This window comes from Puma concolor, chromosome D1 (assembly GCF_028749965.1).
Source record: "Puma concolor isolate L17-30 chromosome D1, mPumCon1.1.hap2, whole genome shotgun sequence".
Taxonomy (NCBI): domain Eukaryota; kingdom Metazoa; phylum Chordata; class Mammalia; order Carnivora; family Felidae; genus Puma; species Puma concolor.
Genome location: NC_141676.1, coordinates 49,136,154 through 49,163,888, shown reverse-complemented (window position 1 = coordinate 49,163,888; position 27,735 = coordinate 49,136,154). Strand labels below are relative to the sequence as shown.

The 27,735-nt window shown below is 36.5% G+C and overlaps 1 protein-coding gene across 3 annotated transcripts in view; it reads right to left on the bottom strand.

Moving 5' to 3' along the window:
* The window catches only part of SBF2 (SET binding factor 2), a 490,797-nt gene that overhangs the window by 374,239 nt on the left and 88,823 nt on the right, over positions 1 to 27,735 (bottom strand). For all 3 annotated transcript variants that reach the window (XM_086678004.1, XM_086678005.1, XM_086678006.1), the window contains exon 2: positions 14,709 to 14,794. In XM_086678004.1, coding sequence (XP_086534130.1) covers positions 14,709 to 14,794 — 86 coding nt within the window. The remainder of the gene's footprint in view (positions 1 to 14,708; positions 14,795 to 27,735) is intronic.

Below are 27,735 nucleotides of genomic sequence, written 5' to 3'. Positions count from 1 at the left end.
CAAGAATAAATTCAAAATGGAAGAAAGACCTAAGTGTGAAACAGGAAACCATCAAAATTCTAGAGGAGAATAAAGGCAGCAACCTCTCTAACCTTATCTAGAGCAACTTCTTACTAGTCACGTCTCCCGAGGCAAGGGAACCAAAAGCAAAAATAAATTATTGGGACTTTATCAAGATAAAAAGCTTCAGGGTGCCTGGGTGGCGCAGTCGGTTAAACGTCCGACTTCAGCCAGGTCACGATCTCGCGGTCCGTGAGTTCGAGCCCCGCGTCAGGCTCTGGGCTGATGGCTCAGAGCCTGGAGCCTGTTTCCGATTCTGTGTCTCCCTCTCTCTCTGCCCCTCCCCCGTTCATGCTCTGTCTCTCTCTGTCCCAAAAATAAATAAACGTTGAAAAAAAAAAAAAATTAAAAAAAAAAAAAAAAGATAAAAAGCTTCTGCACAGCAAAGGAAACAATCAACAAAACTAAAAGGCAACCTTCAGAATGGGAAAAGATGTTTGCAAATGACATATCTGATAAAGAAAGGGTTAGTATCCAAAGTCTATAAAGAACTTCTAAAACTCAACACCTCCCCCCAAAAATAATACAGTTAAAAAATGGGCAGAAGACATGAATAGGCATTTTTCCCAAGAAGACATACAGATGGTCAACAGACACATGAAAAGATGCTCAACATTACTCATCATCAAGGAAATACAAATCAAAAATACAATGAGATATCACCTTGAACCTGTCAGAATGATTAAAATTGACAATACAGGGGCGCCTGGGTGGCGCAGTCGGTTAAGCATCCGACTTCAGCCAGGTCACGATCTCGCGGTCCGTGAGTTCGAGCCCCGCGTCGGGCTCTGGGCTGATGGCTCAGAGCCTGGAGCCTGTTTCCCATTCTGTGTCTCCCTCTCTCTCTGCCCCTCCCCCGTTCATGCTCTGTCTCTCTCTGTCCCAAAAATAAATAAACGTTGAAAAAAAAAAAAATTTAAAAAAATTTAAAAAAAAAAATAAAATTGACAATACAGATTGGGTTGCCAAGCTGGCTCAGTCAGTGGAACACATTACTCTTGATCTCGGAGTTGTAAGTTCGAGCCTCATGCTGGGTGTGGAGATTACTTAAAAATAAAATCTTAAAAAACAAACAAACAAACAAACAAACAAAACAAATATAGGAAACAACAGGTGTTGGCCAGGATGTGGATAAAGGGGAACACTCTTACACTGTTGGTGGGAATGCAAACTAGTACAGTCGCTCTGGAAAATAGTATGGAGGTTCCTCAAAAAGTTAAAAATAGAACTACCTTACAATCCAGCAATTGCACTACTAGGTATTTACCCAAAGGATACAAAAATACTGATTCAAAGGGATCAGTACATTGGATACATACATCCCAATGTTTATAGCAGCACTATCAACAATATCCAAATTATGGAAAGAGCCCAAATGTCCACTGACTGATGAATGGCTAAGGAAGATGTGGTATATATAGACAATGGAATATTACTCAGCCATCAAAAAGAATGAAATCTTGCCATTTACACTGATGTGGATGGAGCTAAAGAGTATTATGCTAAGCAAAATAAGTCAGAGAAAAACAAATACCACATGATTTCACTCATGTGGAACTTAAGAAACAAAACAAATGAACATGGGGGGTGGAAAGGCAAATCAAAACCCAGACTCTTAGCTGTAGAGAACAAACTGAGGGTTGCTGGAGGGGAGGTGGGCAGGGGGATGGGTTAAATGGGTGACGGGTACTGTGGCAGGCATATGTTGTGAGGAACACTGAGTGTTAAATTTAAGTGATACACCACTTGATTCTACACTTGAAACTAATGTTACACTGTATGCTAACAACGAGAATGTAAGTAAAAACTTGAGGAAAAAATCACCTGGAACCTATATTTAAGGTATTAGTTTCTGGACTCCACCCTTTATTCTTTTTTCATGTTTAGAAAATGGTTCTTCACTTTTAGGACTAGCAGCATCACATCATTCTATTTAAAGTAGTCACTGTCACCATTAGGCAACAAGTTGTTCTGTGAAATAAAATTACACATTCTACCTTGGCAGAACAATATTAATATAAGCAAATATACAATGTAAAATTAAAAAGCATCTTCCAGAAATTTTAAAGAGGCCATATTTAGCTTAAAAGAATCTCTGGTTGATGGAATAAGTGCAAAATATTACTTATGAACAGGGACCTTCCTGTGCCTCTTTTCAATTCAGAACATATCTCTTCCTCTACTCCTCTGGCCTGTAAGGAAGTAAAACATTTAAAACCAGAATCTAGGACTCTACTTTATCTTATGTATCAGTACTGAGAAGTCTCAGGAAAAGCTGTCTCTGCCCAGGAAAGAGCCCAGTGTGCCTCAAACAATAGAAATTACAATTAATTCAGGGGCGCCTGGGTGGCTCAGTTGGTTAGGCGTCTGACATCAGCTCAGGTCATGATCTCACAGTCCGTGAGTTCAAGCCCCACGTCGGGCTCTGTGCTGCCAGCTTCGGATTCTGTGTCTCCCTCTCTCTCTGACCCTCCCCTGCTCATGCTCTGTCTCTCTCTGTCTCAAAAATAAATAAAAACATTAAAAAATTAATTCATTCAAGAAATTATAATTCACAAATTGATAGCACATCTCATACAAGTTTTATATCTGTTTATTTCTCTTTCCAAAGTACATACCACTGAATTTGAGGAAAGTACTGAAGATATTACTATACCCTAATGAAATCTTTCAGTCAGTTATGCGCCCAGTAGTGGAATCCAACTTTTTCATTAGATTTCACATAATCAAAATTATTTCCAAATTCACATGTACTATAGGCATTTCTTATAAATACGAGTCTATCTTTGGAGGAAATAAAAACTGCTAACTCCTTAATTAACACAGATTTGTTGTAACATTAGACTATTCTGATTTCAATGTTAAAACACTTTTCATGTCTTTCTAATGCCGGGTAATCCTTCCTAATTAGAATAAGGCTTATCCTGTTAACTTCTTCATTAAAAAAACAAAACAACCAACCAACACAAAGAATATTTTATTTCAGTTTTCAAAATGTTTTAGTAGAGAGTCAAAGAACCAGGATTTTAGTATTATCTCAACCAACAGTTAGGAGCTTTATGACCTTGGGCAAGTTATTAAATCTCTGGATTTCATCATCTTATTTTTAGCATGAATACAGATTAATTTCAGCACTTAAAAAAGTTAACCTACCTAAAACTGTCAGTTTTCTCTTTACCTTTCCAAATCTTGAATTTATATAAATTTTCCCAAATTCTGAAATGATCTGTCTAAATTCCTACATATATTTCAGATTCTGGATATCTGGATAATTCTGGGCTGAACTTGAAATATTTTTAAGTCAGCCAGAATTTGCTGTTTAAAGAAATAGACTTTAAGGACTGATCATCTTTATGATTAATTTATGAAATAATGATCCTATTATTTAAGGAGATGTCAGAATCATTCTTACCATCCCCCTTCATGGACACATCTCAGTACAATCTAAATAGTACATTATTGCTGACCAAAGTACAAGCTACATAGAAATACTTCCAAATAAGATACATGTATATAATTTCAAGGCATATGTGAAAAGTAAAGCAAATCTAGTAATGATAAAATTTGCTATAAATTAGTAGAGACAGTCACATCACTGATAGATTTATAAGTGATTAATACGATTTTAGTTCTCAAAGATCAAAAACTTTTCCTAGATAAATCCACTTATATGTGTTTTGTCACCCTATTAATTCTTTCTCCCTAAAATTTTGTATATTGGTGGTATTAGTGATTTTTTATGGACACATGAGTACCACTAGAGGCCACCAAATACTTCACTTTTTAAAAGTGGCACAATTGTAACTATAATTATAAAGAGATGACTGTGCACAGTAATATTCATAACCGAAAGTTCCACAGGAATACTCAAAGCACAAGAGAAACTCAAGCAAAAAATATCTGAACATATTTCATATGATAAATAAGATGTCTGGATCATAGAAGAACTTAATTAGACCCAGAGCTGAGGGTTGGGGAGATGGATAATACCAAATTACTGTTCCTTAAATACCTTTGAAAACAGATTATATGACCTAGGAAATGGATGCTCTCTCTAAATAGCTATTGTCATATATATATATATATATATATATATATATATATATATATATATCTCACATATATATATACATGTACATAGGTATATAATACTAACACAGATAAATAAATCCCCAGAGTTCTGTACTCTTTCTTCCATACCATAAAATCTTTCACATATAATAATGTTTGTATATCTGAAGTTTTATATCTAAATTTGGCTACCATTCATAGCAATTAAAACTTTAATAAAGAAGTTCTATTGTCAAAGTCACCCCACATATTTGAATATACCCAAAATTCTGACTTGAAGAAGAAAACCTGGCATAGAAGCATAAATAACACCTGGGAAAACTCTGAGTTTCTAGGTGAATTGCTGCATGTCCCCTTATTTCTTTCAGGGTCCTCCTCTTCACTACAGGTAAATAGAAAAAATAGAAGGCTCAAGTAGCAACCAGGTTCTGTAGTTCCAAATAAAATTTATGAAACAAAATGGGAATTCTTGCTATTTGAAGATCTACCTTTTTTGCATACTGATACATTCTTTTTCAAAGGTTTTCGGGTACTCCACTCATGCTTTTGGTGTTCTATCTAAAGTCTTTCCTTAAACTAAAAGTTGCAAAGATGTTCTCTTAAATTTTCTTTTTAAAACCTTTATAGTTTCAGGGTGCCTGGGTGGCTCAGTAGGTTAAGCATCCAACTCTAGATCTGGACTCAGTTCATGATCTCACAGTTTGTGAGTTCAAGCCCTGCATCAGGCCCCACACTGGCAGTGTGGAGCCTGTTTGGGTTTCTCTCTCTCTGCCCCTCCCCAGCTTGCTCTCTCTCTCTTTCAAAGTAAAAAACAAAAACAAACAAACAAACAAAAAAAACTTTTACAGTTTCAGCTTATATTTAGTCTATAATCCATTTCAGGTTAATATTTTTGTGTGGCGTGAGGTATGACTAGGATTCAAGTACAGAAGACTGACAGAATAGTAATACCACCACTTCCCAGAGAAAATAAAACACGGAAGGAAGGAAGGAAGGAAGGAAGGAAGGAAGGAAGGAAGGAAGGAAGGAAGGAAGGAAGGAAGGAAGGGGAAACAGTAATCAAAGCAGTATGGTACTAGCAAGAAAAGAGACTCATAGACCAATGGAACAGAATAGAGAGCCCAGAAATAAATAAACCCATGCTTATATGGTCAATTAATCTGTGACAAAGGAGGCAAAAATACACAATGGAGAAAAGACAGTCTCTTCAACAAATGGAGTTGGGAAAACTGGACAGCACAAGAATGAAACTGGACCACTTTCTTTACTTATACTATGTACAATATGACCACTTTCATATACTATGTACTTGTACTATGAACAAAATGAATTAGATTTGAACGTAGGAGTTGAAACCATAAAACTCCTTGAAGAAAACAGGTGGTAAACTCTTTGACATCAGTCCTAGCAATGTTTTGGAGGGACCAGTCTTCTCAGGCAAGAGCAACAATGCTGAAATAAACAAATAGGATTACATCAAACTAAAAAGCTTTGCACAGTGAAGAAAACCATCAACAAAACTAAGAGGCAACCTACTGAATGGGAGAATATTTGCAAATCATATATCTGATTAGAAGTTAATATCCAAAATACTTAAAGAACTTACACAACTTAATACCAAAAAATGGCAGAGTACTTGAACATTTTTTCAAAGGAGACATACAGATTGGCAACAGACCAATGAAAAGATGCTCAACATCACTGATCATCAGGGAAATGCAAAACCACAATGAAATATCACCCCACACCTATCAGATTAGCTATTATGAAAAAGACAAAAAAAATAACCTTGGGGAGGGTGTGGAGAAATGGAACCCTTGTGCACTGTGGTGGGAATGTAAACTGGTGTAGCATTTGTGGAAAACAGTATGGAGGTTCCTCAAAATATTAAAACTAGAACTATCATATAATCTAGAAATTCTACTTCTGGGTTTTATCCAAAGAAAACAAAAACACCAATTTGTTTTCAAATTCAAAAAGTTATATGTACCCCTGTGTTCACTGATTATTTACAGTAGCCAAAATATGGAAGCAGCCTAAGTATCCATCAATGATCAACGGATGAATAAAGAAAATGTGATATATAAATATATATATATGAGATATATATACATGATATTATATATATGTAAATGTGAGATATATTTATCTCAAACCTACGGGTTTGTTCATCAAACTAGCACGACGAAGACTATGTTGCATCTTCTCTGACACCAAAGGTATGTTTTTATTTTTCCAACACCAACTAGGTGTCCAACAATTCAATTCAATTCTGACACTACCCAGAGTTAGTACAGACGCCACAGGTCAGTCAAGGGCTCAGGGCTCAGCTTCAGAAGACTGTCCTCACTTCAGACACTAGTTGTAAACTGGTGTCTAATCTTATCCACACTTCTGAATGCAGGGGCTTACACTACCACCCGCCTAAGGTTCGAGAATTTGCTAGAAAAACAGAACTCAGGAAAATCATTTTACTTATGTTTACCAGTTTATTATAAAGGATACAACTCAGGAACAACCAAACAGAAGAAGAATACAAGGCAAAGTATGGAGAAGGGGGACCAACAAAGCCTCCATACCTTCTCTAAACACACTACCTTCCCACCACATCAATGTGTTCACCAATTCAGAAGATCTCTGAACCCTTTGGTTTAGGTGTTTTTATAGTAACTTTCATTATGTAGGCGTGACTGATTAATTAAATCATTGGCTGTTGGTTATTGAACTCAGTCTCCAGCCTTTCTCATCTCCCCAGTGGGGCTGAAATTTCCAACCCTCTAATTACAAGATTGGTTCCTCTCATAGACCAGCCCCTTCCTGAAGCAATCTAGGGTCCACTAAACCAATCAGCTATCTCATTAGCATACAAAGGCAATAAATTCCAAGGATTTCAGGAGCTCTGTGCCAGGAACTGAGACAAAGACTAAATATTTACTTTTTATTATACCACAAACACTGAATTAGTGATGTCCAAAATAAAATGGTCACAGAGAATTAAGATAAGGGAAAAGATGTTCGAATTCAGCAAGAATGCTATGGCAGAGAAAAGCTAGTTGTTCATTAAATCTGTTTCACTTTTCCCCTTGGCATACATCTAGGCTTTATTTGCCAAACTCCCATTATAGTTAACTGGGGCCATATAACTGACTTCCGTTAAGTAGAATGAAGTGATATATACTGCCTCCCAGGCCTATCCAATACAATCCAGCCTTACTATCTTCCATGCTTTCTCTTACTACTCTGTCAACTGAATGGTGATACCCAAGATGACCCTGAGAACCACACTCTGAAGATAGCCCACACTCCCATCTATCCCACTGCCATTAATTAGACTTTATGCAAGTAAGAAGAGAAAAAAATTCTACCATGCTATCCACTAAAATCTCAAGGTTTATCTATCATAACAACTAGTATGAATTAAGGAATATATTCATGAATTAAATATATTTGTGAATCAAGAAAATGTTAAAAACTTCAATTGTGATTTCAGAATGGAGAAGACATACACTATACTTCAGAATAAATCCTTGAGATGTGGGTAAGACTGGTATATGAGTTGAGAGTGGATGGTAAGAAATCACAATATTGTAATAATTATAATATGTCATATTATAGTTTATTGAAGTATTAATAGACAACCACCTGATAACATCCCTGTAGGAAAAATATTATTATCAGAAAGGGTAAATTCACTTTGCTCAAGGTTTTAAAATTCTTGATACTGTATTATTTCCATTACACCACACGTCTCTTAGAAAAATGGAGACAGCAAATGAAGGAGAATCATTTCAAACATTTTATGATGAAGAAGAAACAGGATAAAAGCCAAAAGAGATGAAGTAAAGTTTTTTTTGTTAGTACTAACCATACTTGAGATCAATGGAAACAGAAGAGTAGAAAAAGGAACTGGAAGTTAAGAAGAGTAGAGTAACCCACAGGGTGATACAACAATACATGACAGATGAGTAGCAGTATTCCTTGTAGTAATGAGGTCCAGGCTATTTGCAAACAATGTGAATTTGTAGTAGGTTAGGCCTGTGTAGATCCACATCTTCCTCAGGAAGTTCTCTATGGCCTCAAAGCATCAAGTATGGGAGAACTTGAGCATGGCAAGAAAACCTTGTCCTATGGTGGTTCTGAGAGTAGTATTCTAATAGCAGACCATACAGACTGGGTCAGTGAAAGATTCTTTACCATAACTGAGATTACCAATACATTAGTAAAATAAAGAGAATTATAAGTAAATGAAAGTCTAGTACTATTATGGGATAACAAACCACTTAAGTGAGCATGGAGGAATGTGAGAATAACATTAAGACTGAATATCCTCTGTTTCAGAGATGTTGAGAGAATCTAACAGCAGATGCATGCTCTACACTACATCATGTTCCAACCTGAAATATGGTTTTATTACTTCAAAGAGACAACTGTCTGGGAATAGGAAACAAAATGTGAGTTCAAACCACCACTTACCAGCTTAACTTCCATTTATATCTACTTGCTTTGTCATGAACTAACTTTAAAAGTCCTGTTTGTAGTCCTTAGCATGTTTTAAAAGCCATATATATCTTCAGAGGTGCCTGGCTGGCTCAGTTGGTTAAGCATGTGCCTCTTGATTTCAGCCTGGGTCATGATATTGCAATTGGTGGGACAAGCCCCGCATCAGCAGATGCGCTGGCTGCGCAGAGCCCACTTGGGATTCTCTCTCTCCTTCTCTGCCCCTCCCCAACTTGCACTTGCTCTCTCTTGTGGGAAATCAAATAGCTATGTCCTGGGTTAGAAGGTTATAGGAAACGCATTGAAAGCAGAACACTGCTTTCTGGCTTTGCTGAAAACAACGAGGCAGTATCTAGTTAATGTGTATACACAGGTTGGGTCCTGCCTGTGCTCGTGAATCCCTTAGACCATGTTATGTTATCTATGGAATATCTTATCTTGTTCTCCACCCTGCTTTCTGCACTGCTCTTTTGTAGTCTTGGCAATGCCTTTTCTGCACACTTACTATATGTTCTCACTGGCATGTAGCCCACTGATGTATTGTGCAATGTTTCCCTGAATGTATACTTAATAAATACCGAAGTTTGAGAGCAGCTTGGGAGACTTCCCTTAGCCTCCTTCTCACCTCTCTTGACTTGCATGAAGTCTTGAGTAATCCTTTCTGCTGTCCTCAGCTTTGCTAGACAAAGCCAAAAGCCGAACCCACACTACCTCTCAAAATAAATAAAACTTTTTAAAAAGCCATGTCTTTATACTGCACAGCAGTATTTTTATGTTTTCGGCATCAACTCTACACAAAATCAAAAATCCTTCCACGTATTCTGGATACCACCTTTCAACTGAATTCATCACCAAGCGCTCTATGTCAGCACAGTGGCTTGGGACACTACCCATAGTATCTTTCATAAGTATTGTTTACAATTATATATATATATTTTTTTTTCCACGTTTTTATTTATTTTGGGACAGAGAGAGACAGAGCATGAACGGGGGAGGGGCAGAGAGAGAGGGAGACACAGAATCGGAAACAGGCTCCAGGCTCTGAGCCATCAGCCCAGAGCCTGACGCGGGACTCGAACTCCCGGACCGCGAGATCGTGACCTGGCTGAAGTCGGACGCTTAACCGACTGCGCCACCCAGGCGCCCTATTTTTTTTTTTTTTAGCTGCCTTTGTGTATTTCTCAAATCTCTCTGGCTGGAAAATCGATCATCCTGCCCTTCTTTATTCTAAATAATTATACAGCTGGCTTTTTATACTTACATGCAGAAACCTACATTTTTTCCTATTGTCCCAGATTTCATCTTCTTAGCTAATAGCCTATAATTCCAGCGCTTTAAAATCTTCATGAGCCCTGGAGTACCTGTCTAGCTCAGTCGGTGGAGCATGCGACTCTTGATCTCAGGGTCATCAGTTCAAACCCCATGTTGGGTGCAGAGATTACTTAAAAAGGACTAAATAAAATAAAATATTTGTGAGCCCTGATTCCATCATCCAATATGTACACTACCTTTCTCATTTTCCTTTCATGCATACTCCTCTACAAAGGAGGGAGAATATTCTCTTCTATCCTTTCTACACTCAGTTCCCTGACTACACAGTATTTATATCTAGGTCAAATGGACAACTACTATCCTGTATGTTGTGTTCAGTGCATTCTAAACAGCTTAAAGAATTAAAGCATTACATGGTACTTATACCTACTTCTCTGACCACAAATAGCATCCTATACTAAGGTTAATTCTCCTATGTTAAAACTGCAGATTGTTGCATACACAACAATCCTCTTCTCTCCAATCTATACTTACAATTACAGAAAACTAGATTCATATTGAAGGTAGTCAAATCACTAGTCTATATTTTAATAACTGAACTAATTTTTTTTACCAATATGAAACTTAAAATTCTAACTAAATATCTATTACTCTTTTACTCAAGCCACATTTTTCTATCACAGTACTTTATTCTTCTAAAAAAATTAGATAGCTCAGGTGCCTGGGTGGCTCAGTTGGTTAAGCATCCAACTTCGGCTTGGGTCATGATCTCACAGTTCATGGGTTTGAGCCCCATGTCAGGCTCTGTGCTGACAGCTCAGAGCCTGGAGCCTGCTTCAGATTCTGTGTCTCCCTCTCTCTCTGCCTCTTCCCAGCTCGGGCTTTGTCTCTCTGTCTCACTCTCAAAAATAAATAAACATTAAAAAAATTTTTTTTAATTAGATAGCTCTACAAATGCCTTGGTGCAGGCATTCCCTAGTAAAGAATATGACAAATTTTGTGAATAATAGTACAAAAGGATTCACTTCTGAGACAGGGCATCTTTAAAAAGATGTAGTGCCAAAACAATACTATTTTGCTGATGTCCAAACCCTAGCCAATAAAAACATTTGTTCCCATAATCAGAAATAGATCGTTGGCCATAGAATGCCTCTGCAAAACAATTCTTAAATTTTCTTTGAAATACTGTTACTAAAATTAACTGAAATTTTATTTATATGACTGTCTGTGGTTTCCATGTATGCCTAAAAAGCACAAGAAAAAGATAAAAATATCCCAGAACTGGAAAAGCAGTCATTATGCTTGGTTTAGCTTATTTTCATATTTTTATTTTTAAAATCCATTCAAATTAGAGTCCAGCATTTCTCAATAGAAGAAAAGGGGAAAAAAAGGGCAAATTCTTTACATAAAAACAGAAAGAACAAATTCAGTATCCTCTAAATTAAATTTAGGTTTTGACTTATTAGTGCAAGGATATCTAAAATCCTTTCCCACAGTCATAAAGTTTAGTCTTCAGGTAAACACAATAATTTGTCATTTAGATTTATATACAACAAATATATGCTGTCTGGAGAGGAGAGATAGCAATAGAAAATAATTTCAGTATAATGTTATGTTCTGAACCCAGACTTGTCCTCCAGCAAAATAAATATGTAAAGTTGGTTTCTATCCAACACAGCATTCTTTTAACATTTCTGAACCTCAGTTCTTCAAAATTATAGAACCCTGTTTTCAGATCCTGCATTTACACTAAAATACAAATGCTAACCACAGTCTAACTCAGAATATTCTCAGATTTTGGCCGAGACTGAGTCAGTATTTCATGTGGTAATGGACTTAAAGCCTAGCTCTGCTGCATTTTAGCTGTTAGAGCCTAGGGAAACTGTTTAAACTTCCTAATCCTCAGTTTACTTATCTTTAAATTAGATATACTACCATCAATCATCCAATTTATGTGAGTTAACCATAGTCTACCAATCCTATACAACCGTAGATATTAACATTAATGTTACATGCTAAAAGTTGTTCCATTACTTTGGAAGGGCTAACATTTTTGGAAAAGGGTCACTATCACCCTGAAATCAACTAACCACTTAGGGACTGAGCCAGATCATTTTCAATTGGAAAAAATTTTATCAGGCCTAATGTGGTCTTGATGCTACAGGAGTTACATTAGATTACACAGTATTTCAGTTATTCAAGTTATTGCTATTTAGATGCAGAATGTCTCTAATACATCAAGCATAGCAAAAAGCAATAAATAATAAAAGGACAAGAAAAATTTAAGTTAACAATTCTGTTTTTAAAATGGGCTTTAATAGATGTTAGGTAAACAAATTTATTTTGTACCTGACAAAGCACAATAGACATTAGAGTATTGGAATTGCTATCAATGATGAAAAAATTAAAAAGGAAAAAAAATTTCCAGTGTAATTCAACAGATCAAATATTCTTTAACTATTAACCCATCAAAAAAAGATCTTGAAATGCTTTGCTAAGAATCAGCCAAGATGTCATCTGGGAAACTGTTAGGTAAGGAAAAGATCTAACTCTTAGCACCTCTACTTCACCAGTCAGCAGCACATGATTCTACTTATTATTAGAGATACACTGGTAGCACTTGAACATGGGAGTGTCTGTCACACAAAGGAAAAATACCATTTACTAGGTAATGAACTCAGTATGTGTCTCTCCCTCACTACTAGAAAAACATCAGAAACATCACAGTATCCATTTCCCTGGCTTTCAGAACACAAAAACAATCCCGTCCCAGTCATAGCTAATAGCTCCCATAATGTCTGTTGTTCTTGAAACTTATGATGGTGGTTTACTGTTCACACTGTCAAACTGATATAACTGATATAGTTTATATCCGTCCACACTTTGATGTGAGGAATGGTAAGAACTCACATAAGAGTTCTCGATGGTCCCTAGCACTAAAATTTTCCAGTTTCAGTCACCACTAAAAGGAATGCTGAAGCAGAGCTTAAAGGTTTTAATAGTGCAAATACCTGGCTATTCACACCACAAGGCCAGTTACAAGTATTTGTAGGCATGTGGAGGAGAAGAGAAAGGAATACAAGGGCCTCTCCAAAAGTTACTTTTCCTTAGATCCTCACATTCTTTACCCATTTTTTCAATACAAAACTTCAAGACTTGACCTTTCTGTGTGTCTACAGAACCTGCAGCCCTCTTTGTATAGCTGTAAAAATCAAAATTAAACACTCAGCAATGTATCTTTTATCCTCTATAAACAGAAATGGACAGCCATTAGCTAGAATGAGAAAATGCACAATTTTCAACATCAGTTTTATTCCTAATGGATATTTCTGACCCATGATAGTAAGAGAATGAACAATTCTGCTGAGGGAGTTAGGGGAGGAAGAGGAGATGCTGTAAGATGGCAAACAAACGTTAACAATGACGACAACAACAATCATCACCGTCATTATCAATAAGCTACTTCATTTACTAAGTAAGCTACTTCCACTTACTTTATGGAAGCCATTGTTCTCAGCATTTTGTATATTTTTCCCATTTTATCTTTACAACACCCTAGGAGATTAGTATTGCATTATCCTCATTTTATAGATGAAGATGCTGCTGCTCAAAGAAATGAAATAACTCGTCTAAAGTCACACCATACACCTGGGGATTTCAACCTAGGTAGTCTCCTCCAGAGCCTTCACTCTTCACTATCAAATCATACCAAATGTTCTCTCAACAAGAACTACTTTAAAGAAGAATACTTCTTGGGGCACCTGGGTGGCTCAGTCAGTTAAGCATCCAACTTTGGCTCAGGACATGATCTGATGACACGTGGGTTCGAGCCCTGTGTTGGGCTCTGTGCTGACAGTTCAGCGCCCGGAGCCTGCTTCAGATTCTGTGTCTCCCTTGCTTTCTGCTCCTCCCCTGCTCATGTTCTCTCTCTCTCTCTCTCTCTCTCTCTCTCTCTCTCTATCTCTCTCTCTCTCTCTCTCTCAAAAATAAATAAAAATAAATAAATAAAACATTTTAAAAAGAGAACACTTCTCATATGTGTGTATGTATATGTATTCAATCACACAATATAGATATATACATACACACACCTACACATACACCCACACTCCACTATGTCTGACAACAAAACTTTATAGCCATATTGCCAAATACTTTAGTGGTCATCTTTCTAGTCCCTCATTTACCACCATAGATACATCATCAGATAGAATGTCCTGGCCATCAAAATTATGCTCAATTATTAAATCCCTTTAAAATAGCTGACAAAAATAAAGATGTTGAATTGCACTACTATAAAGCAATCTGCAGACTGTGTAGCTAAAAAGAATTCAGATTTGTGATTTCAAGAGCAAACTAAACATGACTGGTGATCATTAAACCAATCTTTGGGGTGGGGGTGTGGGGAGTTCTGTTTTTTGTTTAGTTTTCACCAAAACAATAACCTGAAATTTTTCAGACAAAAATATAATAAGTATTTGTTTAGTGCCACACTCACTGAAGCTACTAGGCTAAAATTTTGACTAAAGAAGCAGAGGAATTTTTCAGCTTCCATGTACATAAAGATCATTAATTTCATCTTTAATATTAGAGAGAAGCTTACATGGGAAAAGAATAGCAAAACAGGTATTTCAGAATCAATATATTCAAAAGTTACTGGACTTGAAGGCAAGGGGATTATTTCTAGTAATATGTTACAGTTAAATCACCAAATTATTTAACAGTAACTATAACATAAATATAACCATAAATGTAACATAAAAAGAAAAGTATCATTATAAAAGTACAATAAAGCAACACCAACTTACCAATTCAATTCCCTGTGGAAAAGGAGTATCATCCCAGTCCTTCTGTGGAAATCTTTGGATTATTTTCCCCAGACCTGCTCCTGACCCTATTAATAAAATCAAAGTGAATTAGCTACATGGTACCAAAAAATCCTAATACTCATTATATTAATCCTTATTTCTAAATGAATATTTGTTGAATAAATCGATATATTAAATGTTCTCAAGTTTTACAGGGTATAAAAGTATTTACCTTCTAAACATAATACTGAAATAACAAGCAATCCCTGTCCTATAGATTCTCAAAAGAGTGACATATATGAAAAGCTAAGAAAAATAAACAGAGATATTGGAATCTAGTAGAGCCTCTACTATACTATGGGAGAACTATCCCTGTTCCCAGTAAGGAAAGCAATCTTAATAGTAGCTCTAAAAAAAAAAAAAAAAAAAACCACACAAAAAACTCTTCTAGGGAGACAAAGTAATCTTAAGCAACAAATGAAATGGTACTGTTAGCACTAAGTTTCAGTTATGGGATATATAAATATAAACACTATTACAGGTAAAATAAAGATTTTTTTTTGAGTGGGCTGAGAACTTGCAAATGTCTAAGCAGGGTTTCTCAACATCAGCACTATTGACATTTTGGGCCGGATAATCCTTTGTTGTGTGTTGGGGGCAGGGAAGGCCTGTCCTGTGTACTGTAGGATATTTAGTTTACCAGCATCCTTAGTCTCAAATCACTATCACCACCATCACCACCAAGTCATTACAACCAAAAACATCTCGAGACATTGCCAAATGTCTTGGGGGGAGGAGGCAAAATTATGTTGAAAACCACCCACCTATAAGATCATTGTTGTTACACAATTATCCTATGATTCTAAATAATGGATCAACTTATAATTCAACACTGGAGATATAATCTGTGAGTAACTTAGGGATAGAAAGTACACATTAGATCTAAATTGCTTTTTGCTCTACTTTTTAAAGATCTTCAGGTGCTTGCATATTTTACATGTTGTCCCAGTTCACTTTGAAGTAAAAGTAACATTCTGATTATTTATACACCTAACTTAAGGGAGCCTTCAATACCTGATTCAATTTGTTATTTTTTTAAACAATTATCTACTATCATCTCTCACCCTCTCCCAGTGAACTCAAGTTTCCCCTTGGCCCTCACCCAGAGAGTTCAATCGCTCCATGGCCAAATTTTTTATCTTTAACAGATAAATAAAAGTTAAATTTATTTAACTGAAGAGCTTAGTACTGTGTTCTAAAAACGAGGTCACATTTGAAAAAGGCAAAATGAAAACATTCTCAATTAAATAAACAACTGCTGCAGTACAGTAACTTCTCATATATCCATCATTATAGGGGAATGAAGTATTTCATGAAAGGTAAACTAAATTAAAAGTGGTTTATCACAAGCACTCATTTTTTCAAAATCCACCTCAAACATGACCACTTCTGACATCGCAAGCAGACCTAATTCACCAAATTGTTAAGTCCTGGAGATACACATATGAAAAAGACATGGTCCCTATCCTCAAGACACTCATAATTAATAGGAGAAACAGGCAAATAAACTGATAATGAGTATAGCGTGGTAAGTACGAGGACAGGAGAGAACCTAACTCACTGTAGCAGAGAACACTATGGAAAACTTTCTGGAAGAAAGGAGAGCAAGCTTTTTCTTTCTTTCAGGACCATCTTTGTATCCCCAAGCACAGAGTATATTGAATGCCTGGCACTTAGTTCATACTGAGTTAAATGTTTATTTTAATAAATTTGTTAATATTGACAACTGTTTTAAGCTCATATCTCCCTGTCTTTTCAAAGAGAAATAAATGCATGTTATATATCTAATCATATTTAACAAGGTGTCCATACACTGTTTATTCAGTTCTGAGAGTGATAGCTAATGTACATTAGGCTCAAGAAATATTTTATCATACTAATTTTTACTAATTATAAAAATAAAAAATGGTAACTGCAGAAAAATTTTTAAATACATAAAAATATAGAGAAAGTACCCATTCCCACAGGTGGAAATAATTACTGTTAATATTTTAGACTATTTTATCTCAGATTATTTTAGACACGTGTATTTTTTTCTACAGAATTGGGATCTTACTAAAACCTAGCTTTATCTTTTATTACTTGATATTTTACAATGAGCCTTTGATGTTAAACATATTTTCTACTTTCCTGTTATTATAAATAATGGTATAAAAAGCAGTTTTCTATATAAAACTTTACCCTCATCTCCCTTTTCCCCAGAAAAATTCTCAGATATACAACTACTGGGTCAAAGAGAATGAAAAATTTTCAAACTAACACAAAGCCATAGGGCCCACCAGAAAGATATTCAACAGTCTTTTTACACTCGGTAAATTCTTTTTTTTTTAACTTAATTTTATTTTTTTTATTTAAGAGAGAGTGAGAGAGCACAAGCAGGGGAGAGGGGCACAGGCAGAGAGAGAGAGAGAGAGAGAGAGAGAGAGAGAGAGAGAGAGAATCTTAAGCAGGCTCTACGCTCAGCACAGAGCCCAGCACAGGGCTCAGTCCCACAACCCTGGGATCATGACCTGAGTCGAAATCAAGAGTCGGATGCCCAACCAACTAAGCCTCTCAGGTGCCTCCATTCTGTAAATTCTTGAGGAATAAGACTGGCATTTTCACTACATTCTTAGCAACAATTGTTATTTTAAAAATTTGTTTTAATTACTGCCAATTTGAGAGATTAAAAGTTCTTCTTTGGGGGTACCTGGGTGGCTCAGTCAGTTAAGCATCCAACTTCAGCTCAGGTCATGATCTCATGGCTCATGAGTTCAAGCCCCACATCAGGCTCTGCGCTGACAGCTTAGAGCCCGGAGCCTGCTTCGGATTCTGTGACTCCCTCTCTCTCTGCCCCTCCCCCACTCATGCTTCATCTCTCTCAAAAATAAACATTAAAAAATTTTTAATAAAAAATAAACAAGTAAAAAGTTCTTGTCAGCAGCATAACTTTCAAAAGTTCTCCAAAAGCAACATTATTTACTGATTTCATTTTTTTATAATGTTTATTTTTGAGAGAGAGAGACAGAGAGTGAGTGGGGGAGGGGCAGAGAGAGAGAGGGAGACACAGAATGCGAAGCAGGCTCCAGGCTCTGAGCTGTCAGCACAGAGCCCGATGCAGGGGCTCAAACTCACAGACCGAAAGATCATGACCTGATCCCAAGTCAGATGCGCAACCAACTGAGCCACCCAGGGGCCCCTATTTACTGATTTTAAAATTATATGCATGATATAACATGAAAGCTCAGTTTGAAATACTGATATAACATTTCTAAATGCACACAGAAATATGACTTGTGAGTGCAATAACTTTCAGTTATATGGTAATGTTATTTGAACTGGAAATTAGGTTAGAAAATGACAATAAAAATTATGGTAAAATAGGGGCCCCTGGGTGGCTCAGTCGGTTAAGCATCTGACCGGCTCAGGTCATGATCTCAAGGTTTGTGGATTGGGCTCTGTGCTGACAGCTCAGAGCTTGGAGCCTGCTTTGGATTCTGTGTGTCCCTCTATCTCTCTCTCTCTCACTCTTTCTCTCTCTCTCTGCCCCTCCCCCATGCATGTGTGTGCACACACTCTCTCTCTCAAAAATGAATAAACATTTTTTAAAATTTTTAAAGAAAATGGTAAAATAATATTTCACTATAAATAAAATGTGGAAAGAGCTACGATAATTTGGTTTCCAAATATCACATATATAAATTGCTGCAATGACCAGCTTTTGAGGAACTTATGAAAGTACCATACCAAAAGTAAATAAACATTTTCTGAATCTTGTTTCTTGATTTTTAAGCATTTAGTCTGAATATTTAAACTCCTTTTCTAATTTACATATTTTATCTGACACTTATTCTTTTAGGCAATACTAATTATATTTAAGAATGCTGAGAAGATGGCATTTTACACTGAGGAATAAGCCATAGTGAGGGAAGAGTGTTCTAGAGTAGATGTCCACTGTGGATTGATCCTTATGTCCAGAAGTGAAGTATGCCATATCAATCAGAGTCGTTGTGGAAGCAGCTCTTATTTGCACTGCGTATTAAATGGCAGACAAAATTGTGACTGTCCACTGCATTGTCCACTGCTAAACTGGCAAAGGAGGGGGAAGTTATTAATCAGTGCCTTCATGTTTTCTTCCCAGTCCCTACTCTCCTACTCTATCATAAAATTAAGAATTATGATGACTAGGGGCACCTGGATGGCTCAGCCGGGTAAGTGTCCAACTCTTTATTTCAGCTCAGGTCATGACCCCACAGTCGTGAGATCGAGCCCCACATCAGGTTCACGCTAGGTGTGGAGCCTGCTTAGGATTCTCTCTCCCTCTGCCCTTCCCCTGCTCACATGCATAACCTCTCTCTCTCGCTCTCTCTCTCAAAAAAAAAAAAAAGAAGAAGAAGAAGAATTATGATGATAAATGTAGTTACTATATTAAAAAGGGGACACCAGCACATTTGGAAATGTGTTTCTTTGAAAAAAGTATATATGCTACACAAACTGCCCAAAACAAATTTAGGAAGTGTGAGGAAATACTGGTGTGGTCAGGAATACTTTTCTCCTCCTTATATTTGGTAACCCACTTTCCCCTGGGTCCTGGTAGAGCTTTCAGGCTACCCAGCTCAGCCACAGGATTTGCAAATGACCCAGGATAATCCAACCATCCATCACCCCCCTAACAAAGTGACTCTCCTAGCTCTGGCCATGACTCCAGAGGAGCCCACCAGTATTCTCTGGGATTGCTAACTAGAATACTCTAGGTGTGACATTGCCAGTAGCTATAAGGAACAACTATATCTGCCAAACTATTGTTTGAGTAGGGATCAATTAAGTGGAAAAATGTAATACACTGCTCTAGACAAAACAGGATGTTTGATATTCGTTGTAACAACTGACAAAAATTAGTTGAGTGCCTTCTGTGTGTGCTTATAGATGTACAAAGTATATATCGCTTGGTTTAATACAGGCTTTGAACTTTGAGAGATGCTACTCTACTATATAATTCACTAAATCATTTCCTATGATATGTTTATCAAAACTAGATCAGAGATTATCTACACTACACTTGTTTTATGATATCCATCTGCTCACATCCTTTTCTATAAAAAATGGAATCACTCACTGTTCAAGGAAGGGCAGCAGTCACATTCAAGAGCATACAATCCTGCCACTCCTCTCACCAGCCAGAAAATTACTAAATCCTTTATTTGTTTTTACCTACTGTTACTTGTCTGTATCATCTCTCTAAAATGAAAACAGTGGTTTTTGGTTTGCTTTGTTTACCGACGTATCCTAGGTACTTACAATAATTCCTGGTATTTGTTAGAGAATTAATAAAATACTTGTTGAATAAATGAATAGGACTAGTAAGTGGGCAAGGGCATCTATAAACTGGCAAGCAACTTATGACCAGAATAACCTGGCCATAAAAAGTATGCCAGACAAATCAAATTCTTCTGCTAGAGAATTCTGAATAGAAAAAAATGAGAGACTAAAGCAGTCAAAAAAAAAAGTACCAAGACTTACTATGATCTAGAGAAAGGTTGGGAAACCACAGGGGTCATGTGTAAAACTAAAGTTACAGGGGCCCCTGGATGGCTTAGTCACTTAAGCATCCGACTTTGGCTCAGATCATGATCTCACAGCTTTTGAGTTTGAGCTCCACAAGCCTGCAGCCTGCTTTGGATTCTGTGCCTCCCTCTCTTTCTCTGCCCCTCCCCCCACTCATACTCTGTGTCTCTTTCTCTCTCTCTCTCTTTCTCAAGGAAAAATTTTTTAAAATTTTTAAATAAATTAAAAAAAGACTAAAGTTACAGAAAAACAGAAACTCTAGTCAGACTTGCCAGTAGAAAAAACAAATTAAGAGTATACACAAATGTAGAAAGAAGCAGAGATGCCACAGAGAAAGGCTGTACAGCTAAGTTCTACCTGTAGTAAATTATGGCAGCACTGTAATGCCTGTCACCAAACTTCTGAGGTATTTTTACAATCTCCTTCCCTCTTAGGCTAGAATACACCTGCATTACTTGTCACAAAGAATCCAAACTAGAATACACTGTAAGAAACACCATGATAGATCAACTTCTTTCAAACTGGTAAAAGGTCTAGAAACAATTACATTAAAGGAGTTAGTAAGAAAACTTAAAAAGGAAAGTAGGTGCACATGTGAGAATATTGTGCTCCAAATATCTGAAGAGCTATTACATGAAAGAAAATAGAATAGAATAGAATAGAATAGAATAGAATAGAGCCAAAGATATAATTCAAAGGACTTATCTTTGAGTCAACATAAAGGAAGAATCTTCTAAGAATGACACCTATTCAAAAAAAAAAAAAACAGAATAATTTGCACAGAAAGTAGTGATAATACCTGTGGACAAGCTACCAATTTTTCTGGTCTGGAAAACCACACAGAATGGTGAGAGGCCAAATCCAGAAAAGCTGGCAAGTAGACTATTACAGAAATTCATTTATTCAACAATAACACTATGCAAGGCCTTGTGTTAGGTGCTAAGGAGAAAAGGATAAAACTTGCTGTGAGAATATTTAAGACTTGAGGTTTTTGAAATGCAAATAAAAGGGCAGACATAGGCATAGTATAATGACATTTGAGTAAAGATTAGGAAAGAAAATGGTATTGTTTAGAAATCAGGTCATGAGTCTAATGAAATCAGAGACAGACTAAAAAGTTCCAACCTGAAAAATTCCAAATTTTGGAACAGAGATATTTCTTACTTCTTTTTTGATATACTAGCAGCTTAAGTCCAAAGATGAGAAATACAAGCTTTCAAGAATCCAAATTTAAAAAATAAGTAAGGGAGTATCCAAAAGAACAATCTTAAAAGTGGACATTCCTTCATGGCTTAAAAAGCAATTCAAAATTGTCTAAAAGTGCAGGACGCATGCATAAAGACTTCTCACAATAACTTTTTTTTTGATGATTTATACACCTAGCAAACTTTATAATTAGTCCACTTAATACTGCAAAGATATTCATGAAAAACTATGGTAATTTAAGTATGGACCCTCTGACTGGCTAATACATTGCAAAGTAAATTTATTATTATTTACATTCAAAGACAAAAGTATCTTTAAATCTACTAATAATGAAGGGTATTTGTCTTTCTCTGTCTGGCTTTTTCACTTAGCATTATACTGGGAGGTAGGGGAAAATAGGGAGATATTGGTAAACGGGTACAAACTTTATAGTACAAATTGAATAAGGTCCTTTCAACAACCATTTATCATAAAAATGTTGATAAAAATCAACAACGTGGGTATAGAGGGAATGTACCTCAACATAATAAATCCCACAGCTAACAGCATACTCAATCCCACAGCTAACAGCATACTCAACAGTGAAAAGCTGAAAGCTTTCTTCCAAGATCACAAACAAGACAAAGATGCCCACTCTTGCCACTTTCACTCAACATAGTATTGGAAGTCCTAGCCAGAGAAATTAAGCAAAAAAAAAAAAAAAAAAAAAGAGCGAGCATCAAAATTGGTAAAGAAGAAGTAAAACTGTTACTATTTGCAAATGACATGATGTTACATATAGAAAATTCTAAAGAGTCCACCAAAAAATGTTAGAACTAATCAACAAATTCAGGGACACTTGAATGGCTCAGTAGGTTATGCTTCCAACTCTTGATTTTTGGCTCAGGTCATGAACTCACTGTCGTAAGATTGATCCCTGTGCCAGGATCAGTGCTGGGCATGAAGCCTGCTTAAGATTCTCTCCCTTTCCCTCTGCCCCTTCCCCACTCACTCCTGCACACATGCTCGCTCTCTCTTTCTCTCAAAATAAAGAACTAATCAAATTCAGTAAAGTTACAGGATGCAAAAACAATACATAAAAATAAACTGCATTTCAGGGGCGCCTGGGTGGCGCAGTCGGTTAAGCGTCCGACTTCAGCCAGGTCACGATCTCGCGGTCCGTGAGTTCGAGCCCCGCGTCGGGCTCTGGGCTGATGGCTCAGAGCCTGGAGCCTGTTTCCGATTCTGTGTCTCCCTCTCTCTCTGCCCCTCCCCCGTTCATGCTCTGTCTCTCTCTGTCCCAAAAACATAAATAAACGTTAAAAAAAAAAAATTAAAAAAAAAATAAACTGCATTTCTATACACTAATTAAAAAAAAACCACTGGAAAGAGAAATGAGGGAAATAATGCCATTTATAATTACATCAAAAAGAATAAAACATCTAAGGATAAATTTAATCAGGGGGATAAAAGACCTGTATACTGAAAAGTACAAGACATTGATGAAAGAAGTTAAAGAAGACACAAATAAATAGAAATACAGTCCATACTAATTGGAGGAATTAATATTGTTGTAATGTCCATACTACTCAAAGTAATCCACAGAGCCAGGTCACGATCTCGCGGTCCGGGAGTTCGAGCCCCGCGTCAGGCTCTGGGCTGATGGCTCAGAGCCTGGAGCCTGTTTCCGATTCTGTGTCTCCCTCTCTCTCTGCCCCTCCCCCGTTCATGCTCTGTCTCTCTTTGTCCCAAAAATAAATAAACGTTGAAAAAAAAAAAAATTTAAAGAACAAAGCTGGAGGCATCACACTCCCTGATTTCAAACTATATTACAAAGCTATAGTAATCAAAGCAAATGGTATTGGCATAAAAACAGACATATAGATCAATGAAACAGAACATAATAAAGAACCCCAAAATAAACCTATGCATACATGGTCAATTAATTTCCAACAAAGGAGCCAAGAATATACCAAGGGAAAAGGACACTCTCTTCAATAAATCATGCTGGGAAAATTGGACAGCTACATGCAAAAACAACGAAACTGGGTCACATCTTACACGATACATAAAAATCCACTCAAAATGGATTGAAGCCTTAAACATAACACCTAAAAAACATAAAACTCCTGGAAGAAAATACATACTGAAAGCTCCTTGACATCAGTCTTGGTAATGACTTGTTTTAGATTTGACACCAAAAGCCAAGGCAACAAAAATAAATAACTGGGACTACATCAAATTAAAAAGCTTCTGCACAGCAAAGGAAACCATCAAGAAAATGAAAAAGGGAGAAAATATTTCCAAATCATATGTTTGGTGAGGGGTTAATATCTAAAATATATAAAAAATCATGCAACTCAACAGAAAATAAAACAATCTGATTTAAAAATGGGCAGAGGATTGGAACAGACATTTTTGCAAAGACATACAGATGGCCAAAAGGTACATGAAAAGGTGCTCAACATCACTAATCATCAGGAAAATGCAAATCAAAACTATAACAAGAATCACATCACACTTGTCAGAATGGCTATCATCAAAAAGACAAAAATAACAAGAAACGGCAAGGATACAGAGAAAAGAGAAATGTTGTGTACTGTTGGTGGAAATGTAAACTGGTGCAGCCACTATAGAAAACAGTATGGAGTTTCTTCAAAAAATTAAAAATAGAACTACCCTATGACCCAGCAATCCCATTTCAGGGCATTTATCTGAAAAACATAAAAACACTAACTCAAAAAGATATATGCACCCCCAAGTTCACTGCAACATTATTTACAATGGACAATATATGGAAACAACCTGAGTATCCACCAGCAGATAAATGGATAAAGAAAATAGTGTGTGTCTGTGTATGTGTGTGTGTGTGGTGTGTAATGGAATATTACTCAGCCATAAAAAGAAAGAAATCTTGCCATTTGCAATAAGATGGATAGACCTTGAGGGTATTATAAGTAAAATAAGTCAGAGAAAAACAAGTACCATGTGACCTTAATTATGTTTAGAATTTTAAAAAATAAACCAAGCTCATAGATACACAGATTGGATTATTTGCCAGAGGCTGGGGGGTGAAAGGGAGGAATGGGTAAAGGGGGTCAAAAGATACAAACTTCCAGTTATAAAATAAATAAGTCATGAAGATGTAATGTACAGCATGGTGACTACAGTTAATAATACTATATTAAATATTTGAAAGTTGCTTAGACAGTTCATCTTAAAAATTCTCACAAGAAATAGACTTATTGTGGTGATCATGTCACAATGAATGCAAATACTGGGGCATCTGGGTGGCTCAGTCGATTAAGCATCTGACTCTTGGTTTTGGCTCACGTCATAATCTCACAGTTTTGTGAGTTTGAGCTCTGCGTCAGGCTCTGCACTGTCAGTGTGCATTGGGATTCTCTGTTTCCCTCTCTCTCTGTCCCTCCCCAACTCACACTGTCTCTGTCTCTCTCAAAATAAATAAATAAACTTAAAAAAAAGATTCTCTTCAAAAAATAATGAATATAAATATTGAATCATTATGTTGTACATCTAAAACTAATACAATGTTATATATCAATTATTCCTCAATGATTAATTAAACAGGCAGCATAAAAATAGTACAACTGAACTGGCATGAAAACAGATATAAAGACCAATGAAACAGAATAGAGAGCCCTCATGTATAAATCAAATGATCTCTGGGGCGCCTGGCTGGCTTAGTCGTTTGGGCGTCCAACTTCAACTCAGGCCATGATCTCGCTGTTGATGAGTTCGACACCTGCGTCAGGCTCTGTGCTGACAGCTCAGAGCCTGTAGCCTGCTTCAGAGTCTGTGTCTCCCTCTCTCTCTGCCTCTTCCCTGCTCATGCTCTGTCTCTGTCTCAAAAATAAAGATAAACGTTAAAAAAAAATTTTTTTAAAGATCTTTAACAAAGCTAAGGTGGAAAGAATAGGCTCTTCAGCAAATGCTACTGGGAAAACTGAAATATCCACCTGTGATAGAATGAAGATGGACTCTTATTTTATGCTATATACAAAACTTAACTCAAAATGGATTAAAGACCTACTTTACGACCTGAAACTATAAAACTCCTAAGAAGAAAGCATAGAGGAAAAGCTTCATGACACTGAATTTGGCAATGATATCTCAGATATGACATCAAAAGCACAGAAAACAAAAGCAAAAACAGTCATCAAAACTAAAAACTCCTGTGCAACAAGGGAAGCAATCAACACAAGGAAATGTATCCTGCAGAATGGGAGAAAATATCTGCACATGTTAAAGGGTTAATGTCTGAAATAAAGAATTCTTACAGCTTAACAACAATAACAAAAACCAAATAACCCAATAAAAAAAAAGACATTTCTGCAAAAAAGAGATACAAATGGCCAACACCATACAAAAAGATGCTCAGCATCACTAATCATTGGAAAAATGCAAAACCAAACCACAATGAGATATCACTTCACACAAATTAGGGTGGCCACTATCAAAATTCCAGAACATAAAAAGCATTAGTGAGGATGCAGAGAAAATGGAACCCTTGGGCATTGTTGGCTAGAACGTAAAATTGTACAGCCCTTATGGAAGTTCCACAAAAACAAACAAACAAACAAACAAAATAGAACTACCATATGATTCAGAAACCCTACACCCAGGTATGCATTCAAAAGAATTGAATACAGGATCTCAAAGAGATATTTGCACATCCATGTTCACTGCAGCATTATTCACAATTGCCAAGAGGTGGAAGCAACCAAAATAACCATTAACAGATGAATGGATACAGAAAATGTGGTATATACATGCAATGGAATATTATCCAGCCTTAAAAAAGAAGGAAATCTTGTCATATGCTACAACATGGATGAGCTTTGAGGACATTAGTCTAAGTAATATAAGTCAGTTACAAAACCACAAATACTGCATGATACCATTTATAATGCCGTATGTATAGTAGTCAAGCTCTTAGAAACAGAAGTAAAAGGTAGTGTGGCCAGGGGCTGGGGGCAGGCGTGATAAGGAGAGTTGTTGTTCAGTTGGTAAAGAGATTCAGTTTGGCAAGATGAAAAAGTTCTAGGGATATGTTGCAAAATAATGTGCTATAGTATACATATAGTAGTTAACACTACCGTACCATACACTTAAAAATATTTTAGATGGTGGGGCGCCTGGGTGGCGCAGTTGGTTAAGCGTCCAACTTCAGCCAGGTCACGATCTCGCGGTCCGTGAGTTCGAGCCCCGCGTCAGGCTCTGGGCTGATGGCTCAGAGCCTGGAGCCTGTTTCCGATTCTGTGTCTCCCTCTCTCTCTGCCCCTCCCCCGTTCATGCTCTGTCTCTCTCTGTCCCCAAAATAAATAAAAAACGTTGAAAAAAAAATTAAAAAGAAAATATTTTGGATGGTAAATTTTATGTTATGTTTTTAATCACAATTAAAAAAAAAAGATAGCAGAACCCAATCTCATGGACAACATTTATAACAAAACTAGGTGAAAAGGTGTCTCCAAAAATAGTGCATTTGGAGGAAAACTACTAACATCCGCAAAGTCTGCAAAGTATCAGCATCTGTGCAGAAGTCAGAAGGAAGCAACTATAATGGTTTAAGAACAGCAGACACGAAAACAAGAGAAACCCAACATAGCCCACAAGCTGAATGGCCAATTTGAAAAGAGCAGCTGAAGATGGAAGAGCAAGGACAATACTTCTGCAACAAAGACTAAAATTGTTGGAGTAATCTAGGCCCCCACACTGAAGAAACTGCAGGGAGTGGAATCAAATTGAGCAGAAGAGGACTTATACTTCCTGGCTCAAAGACATAAAAAAGCTATAGAAATCAAGAAAATGTGGTACTATCATTAAAATAAATAAATAAATCATATTGACAGACAATAAAAGGAAAGCTTTATAACTGTCTCAATAAATGCAGAAAAGGACTGGATAAGATATAATATGCATTCATGATTAAAAAAAAACTCAGTGAAGCACAAATACAACTTCTTCTATGATAAATAATATTTATAAAAAGCCTATGGCTAACATCATACTTAATGATTAAAGCCTCGATGTTTACCTACTAAAATTCAAAAAAAGGATATCCATTACCATGACTGCTATTCAATATTGTACTGAAGTTCTAAGTAGTACAATGAAAGTAGAATACTATCTTTATTTGTAAACAACTCATAAAAAATCCTCAGAAATTTAAAAAAAATTTTTTTTTTAAACGTTTTTTATTTATTTTTGGGACAGA